This window comes from Silene latifolia, chromosome 1 (assembly GCF_048544455.1).
Source record: "Silene latifolia isolate original U9 population chromosome 1, ASM4854445v1, whole genome shotgun sequence".
In the NCBI taxonomy this organism is placed as follows: Eukaryota; Viridiplantae; Streptophyta; class Magnoliopsida; order Caryophyllales; family Caryophyllaceae; genus Silene; species Silene latifolia.
In genome coordinates, this window is record NC_133526.1 from 22802626 (window position 1) to 22817163 (window position 14538).

The 14538-nt window shown below is 36.4% G+C and overlaps 1 protein-coding gene across 2 annotated transcripts; it reads right to left on the minus strand.

Moving 5' to 3' along the window:
• Positions 1-1631: 1631 nt before the first annotated feature.
• Positions 1632-12231, minus strand: LOC141601243 (putative disease resistance protein RGA1). Of its 2 annotated transcripts, XM_074421506.1 has the most exons (3): positions 9464-12231; positions 7370-7577; positions 1632-3501 (listed from the first exon to the last, which is right to left on the minus strand). In XM_074421506.1, exons 1-3 carry the CDS (start codon positions 10113-10115, stop codon positions 3426-3428), a joined length of 936 nt encoding a protein of 311 aa, XP_074277607.1. In that variant the 5' UTR covers positions 10116-12231; the 3' UTR covers positions 1632-3425. The 2 variants fall into 2 exon arrangements, with proteins under 2 accessions (XP_074277607.1, XP_074277612.1); XM_074421511.1 differs by lacking the exon at positions 7370-7577 and having other exon boundaries at positions 1632-2941; positions 9464-12128.
• Positions 12232-14538: the final 2307 nt, after the last annotated feature.

Here is a 14538-nt window from a genome sequence, read left to right on the forward strand (position 1 = left end):
ATTAACATGTCCTTATAAAAAGTGCTTTATGGGTCCCATGTAAATTATTCACCCCCCGAGAAATATCAGTACCCTTAATTTACTGTATAAAATATCAAAGAATCATTATCATATTTTATTCTAACTGCATGTTACTATCTCAGTCTACAATGTTTTTTTAATGCAAACAAAATATATTAGGTCAGTAATAACTTTTCAGTATATTTATCAAGAATTTTTCATCTATCAAATGGAGCTGATGGCGGTGAAATGTGGTGTTTCATCATCGGCTTTATGGGCTACTTCTCACCATACGCACAAATGTACCGCAATATTTTTTTATGTTTAGAGTGTCATGGGACCCTATTTACTTGTACATAAATTCGTCACTGGCATCTGATGCTGATAAGACGATGACATGATGATTAATGAACTGTGATTCTGTTTTTGTGTGAATAAGAAAAAAAGAAGAGGACGATAAGAATAGATACTTGCTTATTTAATTGGGAAAAGACATGTGTGTACCACTTGTACACCAATTAAATATGTGTACCACTTGTACAAGTATAGGGAAAGACGTGGTTAAGTAAGCAAGTATCTATTCTTATTGTCCTCTTCTTTTCTTTTTATTCACACAAAAACAAAATCACGGTTTAAACCATGTTACACCGGATTAAACCAGATGATTTACATAGAAAAAAAACAAATTAAACCGGATAGTTTATACAAAAAAAAATTACTTAGAACCTTAGAGGTTAGTGTTTGAATTTTGAAATTTCCAAACCATGTTTCAATCAATTTTGCACATTATAGCGAAATAAAAAACACTTATGCCTGCTACGGCGCAAATCAACCCATTAAAAAAATTATGAGTGTATCTAATAGGCACCAAGAATCCAACCTGGTACTCAACAGATAGAACTACCAATTGAGACGAAGTGCTAAATTATTATTGTCTATAAAAGATAATTCTATTTATTTATTTATAAAATTTAAGATGGACACTTGTCTAGTTGAGACCCCTAAATCCGCCCATAGGCAAATACGTTTTTTTCTTTGATCTCGGAAAAAGAATGGCCGGCAGACAGCTACAACAAGTGTTTGTGTCCTTTATAAGTGGGACTTACCATACGTGGTAGATCCTCAACGTGATCAGTTTTATTTGTTCTACCTCGTGTAAGCTGAAGTGTAAATATCAAGTTGCAGTTGCAGGTATAGATGGCATTTGACACATTAAGAGCATCTTCAATACTGTAGTTCTTTTTAAGGATGAAAAATTAAAATGTAACTTGCAAGTTGCAAGTATAGTAACTCTACTAAATTACATGCTTGCTTTAAAAAAAAAAAAAAAAGATAAATTCTCATTGGATGAAAGCAAGAATGCAGGACTTATACAAGTTACAAGATGTTGTAATTCGCCATTGAAGCGATACGTAGCCGAAAAGCAGGATACAACAACAACAACAACATCAGAGCCTTAATCCCAAAATGATTTGGGGTCGGCTGACATGAATCATCTTTTCGAACCGTCCATGGGTGAACGCACGCCTCAAAATGCGAATAAAAAAGGGAAGATGAAAAACAAAAAGGAAGAACGAAAATGTAATGGAAAGTCAAGGTAAACTTAGGGGTTTTAAAATCGAATGTTATAGTTGTCTGTTGGAGATGCTCTAACAGTGCTCAGTTTTCAGTAATACCAGAAATCATCCCAATGAACTTCTTTGTCGAAGATCTTCGGACAATCAACAATATGTAGACTACGAAGATGGCGTAAGATTGACATTTCCGGAACCCAATTGAACAATCTTAAGGTAAGTTCCACAAGAAGTTTGTGTAACTCAAGTTCATGAGTTGGAGATGAGATTGTTAAATTCTTACAGCAACTCAAGTGCAAGAACCGAAGGGATGTGAAATTATCAAGGTTCAGATCTCCAAAAGCATGTGTGCAGATACACAATTTAAAGGAGACAATGTTGTTATGTTGAGTACCGGTAATGGGTGACGTTAACCATCGTGGAAATCTCGTACCACAATAATTATAAATCTCGAGTTCAGCCAAGTTCTCATGGGGTTTCAGTGCTTCAAGTATCCCATTCTGACTTTCATTCTCATGCATGGTCTCTGAATTGCTGCAACCTTTCCAGCCTAAGACTAACTTCTCAACATTCGGCTTATTTCCGAAATGTAAACTTTTAGCTTCTTCCATGGTCATATGGTCGACACAATTGATCTTCAAAAGGCCACTCAGGTTGTTTAATAATCCGAGCTCAGTTATACTCCCACCCCAATCTACTTCCATATTTATAGGAGGCAAACTTCTTAAACCAGTCATTTTCCCCAATCCCTCTGGTACACCCATTCCATAAATATCGTTGCTGCAGATGAGGTGTCTTAGATTTTCCAAGTTGGTGAATGCTTTTGGGAGATGAGGAACTGATCACTGGTTATACATTATCCTCAATGTTTGTAAATGATATAGTCTTGTGATCACAATCGGAAGTGTATCGAATTTGTTCCCAGATATATCGAGGTATCTCAAATGTTTCAAGCTGCTAAGTGAGAGTGGTAAATCTTTCAAGGCTAGCTGTTGTAAACTCAAGGACCTCAACTGTTGACAGTGGACTAGAGAGCCTTTACAAAATGTTGGACCCAATGACAACATTCTGACAGAGTAATACCATGTACGTAACTTATTGCAGAGCTCGGGTGTAAGATCGAACTCACTAGTAGATAAGTGTCTACACTCAGAAAGGTCATAATCAAATTCAAAACCCTTTACCAAAGACAAGCACTCCCCTCCTGAAAGATTACGAGCGAGAGTTGCGACAAGATTACGTATCTTAAATGTCTTCACATTTCCACTGTTATCTAACTCCACATCTTGGAACAATGACCTATCCAGCAAGATATTCAAGTAGCGATTCCCAGTAGCTTCCATCTCCTCATACGGCTTCAAAAATCCCTGTGCCATCCATAACTGAATCAGATTATCCTTTGCAATCTTTTCATCTGTCTTGAAAATGCCACAATATAAAAAGCACTTTTTCAAATAAATGTCTGGTAAATAATGGTAAGTTAATTTTAAAGCAGGCAGAATTCCATATTTAGCTTCCTCTTCCCATATTTCACTTTTCTCGATTTCTTTCCATTTTTCAAGGCTTTGGTTCCTCAACACATCCCCCAATACTCTTACGGCCAGAGGAACACCTCCACATCGGAGCACCATTCTTCTCCCTAACAATTGCTTCTCTTTATCTGCCAAATGTGCACAACCCACTCTTTTCTCGAAGAGAGACCAACTGTCCTGTTCTATGAGACCTCGTATTTGATATATAAGGGGGTTTTGAAGGGTCATTTTATTATCGTCACCATGACACCATGTCTTCATATTTGCAACAGCTTTCTTGGTACGAGAGGTTGTTAGAATGCAACTACGTATTGTCCACCTATTTTGCGTAAAGCACATCTGAGAGGCTCCCAATCAAGTGTAGTATTCCAGATATCATCGAGTATAAGCAAATACTCCCTCCAATTCATCATAATGTTCCCATTTGGGAATGGCACAATACTTAAGAAAGTTGATTATAAAATAATAAAGGACAAATGTGGGGTATAATGATAGGAGAGAGGGAAGAATAATTAGTAGTTAAATAATGATGAAGCTTTTGGTAATTGTTCCCTCCAAAAGTTAAACACAAAATTAGACATGACTAATTGTTCCCATATGAATATGCCTTAACCCATCTGCATACTTGATTAACCGCCTAATTAAAGTTTACAAAACTTGGTTGTTTAACAACCATTACATATGGAGACATGCCTCCATTTACCAATAAATCAATGTTTATTAAATAAAATTACATAGGATTAGTAGCTGATTAGTATACAAATTACAGCAATTTTTCGTCAAAAACAAAAAAAAAAAAAAGATAAAACGGCAGATCAATGATCAGAGGACTTCAGTTTTCATTAAGGGTTTCCCCTATCTTGTCAGCCAAATTGGTTGTCCTTCAACCAAAAACCAACTGTCAAAGTCTACATCCAACAAAGCAAGTTGCCTTAAATATGAAAATTTGGCACCAAATTCAAATTAGGAGCCAAATATCACAAACATTTCAGTTTTTGCGCCCAATTACTTCTCAAACATTGTGCAAAGTTCAAGTGTATATAAATAGAGATGCAGTTAGCAGTTGGATCATTTATTTGAATAGAGCCAAAAAGTATCTTTCTTACCATTACATAAATCAAACAATAAACATTCTCAATAAATGAAGAAACCAAATCTAGATAACTTGGAAAGAGGGAGAATCAGTGATCTTCTTCTAGAGAAAACCATTGATGGAAAAGTAAAGTATGGAGCAATGGCAGAAATTGCAGCACAATTTGGTGTATGCAGCAAAACACTAACCAAAATTTGGAATAAAGCTAAAGTTCAACATGCTGCTGGCCAGGGAATCAATGTCAACAGCAGACTCAAAGGTAGAAAGATGCCAAAAAGAAAGGAGTTTGACACTTTTAAACTAGAGAGTTTGGAACTTGCAAAGAGGACAACTCAATATGAAGTTAGTAAAGGGATGGGTGTTAGTCAATCAACAGTATGCAGATGGGTGAAGGCAGATATGTTGGATTCACATACAAATGCAATCAAGCCACTTCTGACAGATAAGAACAAACTTGAACGATTAATTTATTGTCTTTCACACCTTCAATATGATAAAAATACCATTTATTTTCAAGGATCAAAGCAATGTGATTCACATAGATGAAAAATGGTTTTTTATTATAAAACCAAGTCAAAGGTTTTATGTAGGAAAAAAAGAAAGAAGACCTTTTAGATGTGTGCAATCTAAAAGATTCATAACTAAGGTTATGTTCATGTGTGCCGTATCAAGACCTAAATATGGTCCAAATAAAGAAGTAATTTGTGATGGGAAAATTGGTATATGGCCATTTGTAATGGAGGTACCAGCTAAGAGAAAATCAAAAAATAGAAGTGCAGGCACACTAGAAACAAAGAACATAGAGTCAATTACTAAGCAAGTCACCAAAGAAATGTTGATTTCTAATGTTTTGCCTGCCATTAAGGCTAAATAGCCTGCAAACTACAGTAAGAATATATTGATACAGCAGGATAATGCAAGACCCCATATAAATAATGTGGATGCAGATTTCAGAAAGCATGCTACTGAAGATGAGTGGAACATTCAATTTAGTTATCAACCTCCAAATTCTCCAGATTTAAATGTTCTTGATTTGGGGTTTTTTAGAGCCATTCAATCTCTTCAACAAAAGGAAAAATCAAACACACTACAAGAACTTCTTGACAATGTTATGAAAGCTTATGAAGAGTTGGAAGTGATCAAACTTAACTATGTGTTCATTACTTTACAGGCATGTATGTTAGAGATTATGCAACTCAAAGGTGGGATTGACTATCCTATACCTCATATGCACAAATCAAAATTAGCATCACAAGGTTTATTACCTGAGTATCTAGATGCTAATACAGAATTGGTGAAAGATTGCATTAGATATGTAACAAATCTTGGTCATGGAAGTAGAATTACTGAACTGGTAGAGTCATTTAGTAGTGCAGAAAATAGTGCAGAAAATAGTGTAGAACTAACGGATGTTGCGGGTTGCGATAATGATCCAACAGTGAACATGAAGTTGTTGGTAACATTACTCAAGACAAAAGTGCGATTACTAATGCGATTCGGTTGCGAGATATAGTAGAAGCATGAATGTGTCAGTGAAGATAAATCAGTAACAGGCAAGTTTTTGAAGACAACCAGATGTATGTATTCAGACGTAGTAGAAGCAAACAAGTTTTTGAAGACGACCAGATGTATGCATTCATATATAGCAGAAGCATGAATGTGTCAGTGAAGATAAATCAGTAACAGGCAAGTTTTTGAAGACAACCAGACGAATGCAACCAGAGTACAAGCATGTAGAGTAGACAACAAAATGAATGCATTAAAAACATAGAAGGCACACATGCAATTTATGTACTCTTTTGAACTTTGCACAAGTTTATATTGTCTTTTGGGCAATTAATGTAAACTGAACTAGTTAAATGGCAATTGTGCTATTGTAGTAAGACTTCAACCAAATTGAGTTTCAAGTTAAGATAACCAACAACACAATCCATACATAGCCTGCATCACGATTACCAGTGGTGGCGTAATGCATGAACTGTGTAACTATGCTCTCAAATGAAATCATTGAGCATAAATAAACTGAACAAAAGGAGAATAAAAACCCATAAACAGCAACTTTTACATCATCAGTCCTTCAAACCGTATTAAAAAAAAAAACAATAAATTAGGAGAAGAATTAGACCTCCCATCGTGTTTTTCTTCCAAATCGAACAAACAAAGAGCAATACGAGAATCGGGGACGAATGTATCAAGTTCCCCATAACTCATCAGGAACAACATCAAAGGAGTCAACTATGGGGTCGATCGAAACCACCAACATCCTCAAAATCTTCATGCATGACATCACCAGTAACTTCATCTCCCATTAGACCTTCATCGGCATCTTCATCTTCAATGGCAAAGATGGGATCAATTTTCGCCATTTGAGTCAGCATCAAACGACGGTATTTTGGGCTTTCTCGTCTCTCAACCATTTTTTTCATCCTTCTTTCTACATCAACCGTAATAAACTCCGCCATCTCTTCCCTAGCCTTCTGATAATCATCATTTTTCCCAAAATCAAGGATACCATCACCAGAATCAGTAACAACTTTCTCACCTACATCATTTCTTTTCACCCCTCGCAATCTTCATCAAACCCAACCAAAACAACAAAGTTGTTAAACAAACAAGGGCCATCTTCAAGATCCGAGTCAAGATAACTCAAATCTGGAAAAAAATTGATAAAGTTATCGAATTTCTGGCGATTGAAGTAAAAATCCATCGACATAATGATTGAATGATAGAAAGGAGAGTGCGAAAGTGAAGATCAGAGATGAGGAAAGGGATTATATGTGAAACAAAGGAAAATTTGGACGGAAAATAAGAGAGATCTACAGAGAGAAAGTGAGGAACAATGGCGGAAGAGAGAGAGAGAGTGACAAATAGGGTTTGGCTGATTAAGGGGTTAAATATGGCGGGAGGGGTTAATTAGGGTTTGGTTAATTAGGGTTACGGGTTAAATGGGCTGGGTTAATAATTGGGTTAGTATTTGGGTTGGGTTAATTAGGTTAATTAGTATTTGGGTTAGGAAATTAAGTAGGGGTACAAAATGTAAAAACACAAATTAAGTAAGGATAGAATGGTAATTTTGTAGGTGAAAAAGTTACTAAAAAAGGAAAGGGGAACATTACCTGAATAATCCGTTTTGGGAAACAGGGAACATTATAGCGAATTGGAGGGAGTACTTTCTATACCGTAAATGTTTCTGTAGCTTCTCTACTAATGAATTTTCGAACATGTATGATCCACTACCAGAAATGCTTTCGATCATTTTAGACAGAATGTCTGTAAGATCAAAGTCTTGAGAGACCACGACCCAAATGATGTCCCGGAAGTAGTCTCTAACTTCCTTTACCTTAGAGATTTGTTTGCACAATGTCGTCTTTCCGAGACCTAACACCAACATATACAAGTAGAATTTCATATAATTTGTTTCACCTCAGTGGAAAATAATTTAGTCAAAGGTGATGGAAAATAATCAATTCTATAGCAAAGATTAATTTAGCATCTCTCAATGGCCATGATTAGAGGTGACCATTACATCCCAAGTACTCCCTTCGTCGGTCCCTTCCAATCCAAGACTGACTAATTTACACCAACATCGTTCTCCTATATTTGAAATTTCGATCTTCAGTCCCTTCCAATCAGGGATGCCGAATTCATAATACACATAATTCGAATTCGCAATTCACTCAAAATAGGGGATTGAATACGCATAGTATTACAAAAAAAAAAGCAATTCGCGAATTCATAATTACTAATATACGCTTCATTTACTTGATGATAATAACAAAAAAAAAAAAAAAAAAAAAAAGGTTCATTGCTTAAAGATCAGCAATTCAGCGTTACAAAGTGACGGAACCACCAAAATAAATCTACTGATCATATTTTTCTGGTTTCTTAAGTAAACACAAAGTGACGAAACCAGACAAAACACCAAAATTAGATTAAGTTGCTAGTCTACTGATATATCTTCTTCTTTTCCTTTGATGATCTTTGAAGTTGATCATATGATATTGAGTTTTTAGTTTTAAATACACGAGTCGAACTTGTCAAATTCGCTAATTTCTATATATAATTCACGAATTAGTGCGAGTTAATACATGAATTAAACTTATAGAATTCGCTAATTTTTATATATAATTCGCAAATTAGTGCGAATTAATACATGAATTAAACTTTTAGAATTCGTTAGTCTTTATATATAATTCGCGAATTAGTGCGAATTAATTCGAAAACGTATTGCGAATTGATACGCGCGTATCAGTTCGCAATACACACCCTATGTTAGCGAATTAGGTAACCCTGCTTCCAATCCAATCCAAGACTGACTAATTTAAACTCGAAGAGAATGGACTAAGGCTCTGTTTGACATGACACTTTAGGTAGCTTATTTGACCAAAATTTCAGCTACCTGATTTTTTTTGCAAGTGTTTGGCAAGTAGCTTATTTGGTTAAATAAAGTAGCTGAAATGAAATGCTACCTAAGGTAGCATTTGAGAAATCAGGTACCTGAAATAACTTATTTTCCATTTTGTACCCTTTTATTCTATAATATTAAATAATTTTCATATCCTTTTACGTCATTTTTACCAAAATCAGCTACCTTTCCAGCTAGTTTGCCAAACACATTTTTATATAATCAGTTACCTTATCAGTTTCTAATTTTCAGCTACCTTATCAGTTACCTTTTCAGGTCTGAGTTAGCTTTTTCAGTTTTCGGCTCCGTTTGGCACGATACTTCAGGTAACTTATTTGATCAAAGTAGCTTATTTGCCCAAAATTTCAGCTACCTGATTTTTTTTGCAAGTGTTTGACAAGTAGCTTATTTATTCAAATAAGGAACCTGATATGAAATGCTACCTCAGGTAGCATTTGAGAAATCAGGTACCTGAAATGACTTATTTTCCATTTTTTACCCCTTTATTCTATAATATTAAATAATTTTCATATCCTTTTACGTCAATTTACCAAAATCAGCTACCTTTTCAGCTAGTTTGTTAAACACATTTTTATATAATCAGTTACCTTATCAGCTACTAATTTTCAGCTACCTTATTAGTTACATTTTCAGGTTTCAGTTAGTTTTTCAGTTTTCAGCTACCTTTTCAAATTTCAGCTACCTTTTCAAATAGTTTTGCCAAACAGAGTCTTCAACTACACTTTCAGGTTTCAGCTACCTGAAAGCCTAAGACTTATATTTTCATGACTAATCACTGCAACTGTACAAAGTAATCGAGTATTTGCTACTGAAAACGAAGTAAGAGAAGAGTGATTACCTGACAATCCTACAATTCCAATGATAGTTAGATCTCTTTTTGTGTTGCTTGGATCACATAGCAACTTAGTAATGTGATCTATCTGAAAAATGTTCTTGATAAGTCCATCAGTAACCCACTGCTCTCGGTTCTGAAGCCGACTCTCTTTTAACTCGTGGCTTTTATCAGAGCCCGGATTGTCATAGGTATAGCCAGAAGCTACTCTGATGGGTTTTATGCCAAGATCGATTGCATCTTTACATATCTCATCTACAGAATTCATCAAGTTACCGTCTCTCAGGGCCATCTTAATGCGGAACACAGCAGGATTAGAGGATGAGAAGTAGAACCTGATCTTCAATGTCAACTCAGTTTGGTATTTCTGCAGAAGTCTCCGATTAAATGCTTCATATGCATACTCATCAAGTAAATTGTCAGCCTCATAGGCCACGTTCTTCACCTTCTTGAGCCACTGATTGATCAGAACATTGTCGCCTATCTCAGCCACACCCTGTAATTGCTCTTCTAATCTGATGAGCTGGCCTCTGACTCTCTCTATATCTTCCTTGAATCCCCAAGTACACTTCATCTCTTCACTAATTCGATATAAAACCATTTGTATAATTCCCTGATCAACCCCATGAGTCACCTTCATTCCCAGAGTTCCCGCCATTTCGGCAGATTACAAAGGAGCTTGAAGTTCTTGTAACATCTTTTAATTTTATAATAGCTTGAAAGCTGAGAAATGTGTATATTTGTGAGTTTATATGATCAAAGACCCAATTTTATAGAATTTGGATCAGCTACAACTCTACAAGGCTTGAAGTCAACTACTAACATTTGTAAACACAATGACTCATTCTAACTGACTAGCAGTTTGTACCTGAAAATATTCACACTTGTGCAATTTGTAGAAGAACTGAGTGTATTAGTGCCTGTCATGTTAAAGGGAGTGGAATCCTTCAATCAGAAATGCACAAACTAAAAGTTAAATGTGAATAAAAAAGAGGATGACGGAAATATTATAAGATACCCCCAAACACAACTTACTTTGTGTCCAATACTCCAATAGAATGAAATACTTAAAATGTAGGGAATCAGAAAGTTCTGTTAAACGGAATACTGAGCAGAGGAATGCAGAGAGTCAGAAAGTTCTGTAGTTATCTGACAGCGAGAGGCCAGCAGTGACGGTGCTGAAAAAACAGGCAGTGACCTTATTTATGAAATCGTGTACGCCATAAGATGGAGCCTTAGAGGCATTAGAGTGGGTACTACTGTCAGGAAAAAAATCATGTTCAATTCACTGACAGGTTACAAAATGAACCTTGGAGCACCCGAAGATTACCCACATGATGATTACCTAACCAAAAAATGTATGATGATCTAGTCTTAGCAATAAACAAATAAAAAGTTAAATCAGATTAAAATTTGTCTCCATGCTGTTAGTGATCATGGTTCGCAATTAAGAAGTAACAGTTTGACAAGATCAGCATCATGTCTACATCAAAATATATTCACGAGAAAGATGGATCTATTCATCGACTGTAACAAAGACATGATATATTGGTAAACGGCGTATCTGAAGGTTGAAGCCAACTACTTGACATTCTAGCAGCAACGATGACTCGTTAAAGCACGCTACTAGTCAGAAAAAGAGTTTCCACTTGTTCAATTTGTATAAAAGAACCCGCTGCATAGTGGCTTAGTGTTTGGCATGCTAAAATGGGTAGCATCCTTCTGAGTTCTGAACTGCAAGTATGTGGAAATTTTTTGCAATTAAGTTAATGAATCACTGAGACTAAAGAGCTAGAATGCCCGGTAATACTCTGGCAGTGAACTGGGACTCTGGAGGCAATGGCTTTGTTAAAAGGGGGGGAAATGCAGCCACCTGACTTAGCAACTATTCAAACGTAGAAGTCTTCCGGTCTCTGAACAATGATGTTTGTTTTACAACGAACAATAGAAAACTACACTTCCATCAACCGGTTTCCATCCATATTTGTAGTTACATCACAACTCTTTTCATATCACAAGTGTTTCCTAACTACACCTGCTTCTGTATTCTCAATGCTAGTATACTACTCCGTACATATCTGTAGATACTCTCGAGATATCCGATTATATTTTCAAAAGGATGCTTAGTCACACAATCATTAACATAACTAGTGAACTATTATTCCCTCCGTCTCAACTATTTGTTTACTTTTCTAATTTTTTGAGAGAAATATTTTAGTCGATAACAAATAAATGATTGAGACGGAGTGAGCCGTAACATAACACCAGCAGGTCCATCAGCCGGAAAGAAAAAACACACATACATACGTTTACACTGTATCTCATGATTCAAACACGAAAGGTTTCCATTAAAACACAATCTGAAAAGTAGAGAGCACTGTAAACAAAACTTAGAGCACATACAGTAGATAATGGTCGTGGAAGGTTCGCCGTATGCTCGCCGATAATAGTATAGCTTGTAGAGCATAGAGGTGTCCTTGATGAAAACACTAGTGTGGTTTTTTCGGGTAGGGTTAGGGTTTCGACGAGGTTCGCGTTGGCGTGAGTAGGCGGTCAGACGGCAGGTTTCTATTCTGCCATGGTGGTAGTGGTGGTTGCCGGTGGTATTGCCGGCGGGTGAAGTTGACATTTTGGGTTAATGCGCCGGAAAACGAGATATACAATCAGCAATTCAGCAGTTCAGCACTAGACATTGCAAAAATAACCCGACCCGACAGCCGAACTCAAGACTCAAGCTTTGCCCCGAGCCAAATTGAGCTAACCCAATATAATCCGACACAAATTTATTCTTTCACACTAATTATCCATAAAGTTGGTAATAGTTGATCCCAAAAAAACTCGAATTTATTCCTTTAAAGGATTAAATTTTTCTTCTTTTAAAATCTTTCAAACTTTTATTTCTGCTCTGTCTTTCTCCTTCATCGTTTTCTCTTTTTCAAAATCTTTCAAAATGGAAAATAACCCTTTCTTTTATGTTGAAGATGAAATACTTACTTTAGAAGAAATTTTCCGTAACATAAATTTTCGTACTGAAGTGATTGATAATCCAAGCTTGCTTAATGAATGGAGATTTCCTCGTAGTGGGGGTGTTGTCTCCCCTCATCCTCACAATTTGGATGACTTCATTGAGTATTGGAGTCATTGTTTACTGGGGTTCTTGGTTGATTATAGACTTCTTTGTGCATACAGTGTGAATAAAGTTGTCGAGGATAATTGGGCAACTCGGGCTCCGGTGCATGTTAAGAGAATGGGCAATATTTATGTGATTCACCTTGAAGATCTTTTGGATCTTCATGATGTTTTGGATCGAAGTGTTCTTGTCATTGATGGTGATTTGATGGTGTTGCGAAAATAGAGAGCTGGTATGGTCCCAAGATGCGTCACTTTTCCCACTGCTAGAATATGGGTTCGGGTGTGTGGGTTACCTTTCGAGTATTTGAATATGAATATGGCTGGTATCATTGCGCGGTTATTTGGCAATGATACCACTATTGAAGAATTTCATGGTATTCCAGATCATGATTAACTTCGTATGAGGGTCACTATTCGTTTAGGGGATCCTCTTAATGCGGGGTTCTTTTTGGCATGCAACAACAATAAACTACTCTAGATCCAGTTTAAGTATGAAGAAGTATTTAAATATTGCACTCGTTGTGGTCGTATAGGACACAAATCAGGCATTTGTGGTCATAGAATTTCAGACATTGTTTCCACTGTAAACACTTCACTTGAAAGAGCGATTGATCATGGGTTTGTTGTTTTTCAAACTCGTTATCAATTTACAATGTTCAACCTTAATCTATGTGCATTACCTTCAACCTCTAGGTATATCACTTCAAAGGTCAGATTAGGGCATCGACGTGGAGAATATGTACCTGCTGATTATTTGACGGAGTATGTGATCGATTTTGATCTAGGGCTTATTAATGGGGGAATAATATATCCGGGAATGGAATTTGCAGTTACAACTCTTCCTTTTTCTAGTCCTGTCATTTATGAGGACATGCAAAAGTTTCATGATAACATGCAGAATGGAAATATGGGTACAAATGATATGCATGGTAGAGATGGTCAGGAAACTGGCCAAGTACATCAAGAAAATGGTCTGCATGTTGATAATGTAATGCAAAATGGATTTACTAATGATAGGGCTCTGCATGGCATGACAAATTCGGGGATATTCAAGGGGCTCATGAGAATGGTATGCAAATAAATGATATCGAGTATGAATGAAGACCTTCCTACATAGGAGTTGCATAATGGTGGTGATCATCAACACATTAATGTCTTGCAAGCTAGATTCGATGGTGAGCCAAGACTGCATGAACTGGATTTGTTACATGGAATGCATGCAGAAGTTGCTACAAACCATAATGGGGACATTCAACGTCTTCATGTCCTGCAAAATGGTTTTATTACTGAAAATATACAAGGACTCCATGAAAATGGTGTTCATGATAATGGTGATACTCCCGTTGATGTCCACATTGATGGTCTCACTGATTTTATCCCTGGTTTTACATCATGATCATAATAATGTGAACCCTGTGGGTCGAGTGATGGCTCAAGGATCTCAAGTTAATAATCTGATGGTGCATAATGGCTACGCTAACACTAATGGGAATGTTCAGATAAATATACCTATCCCTGATATACCTGATATTCCTCATGATGAGGTCATGCCTTTGGAAACGGAATTGCCCATAATGTTGCTTAATGGGGATCATCCGAATCAAATGGAGATGAATAATAAAGGTCTGAATTCTCACGGTGAGAATCATGGTATGAATATTCAAGATGATGTACATCACCAGCAGGATGGTCAGCATGTTGCAGCTGGTGATTGGGTTCAAGGTGCAATGCCTATCGTGGACATGGTGAGTATGAATATCCTTTTAATGAAACCGGTTTTATTTTAAATTTTATTAGCCTTCGCGTGCAAGCTGAACATCACAGAGCTTTTCAAGAAAATGATGCTAGAGGTTATGAGCAATACTTGGATGCTCCTGCTTTTTTGCCTATTGTTTACCATGATCCTATGGTGGTGGCTACCAATTCTGTACCTTTGGAAGAATATAATT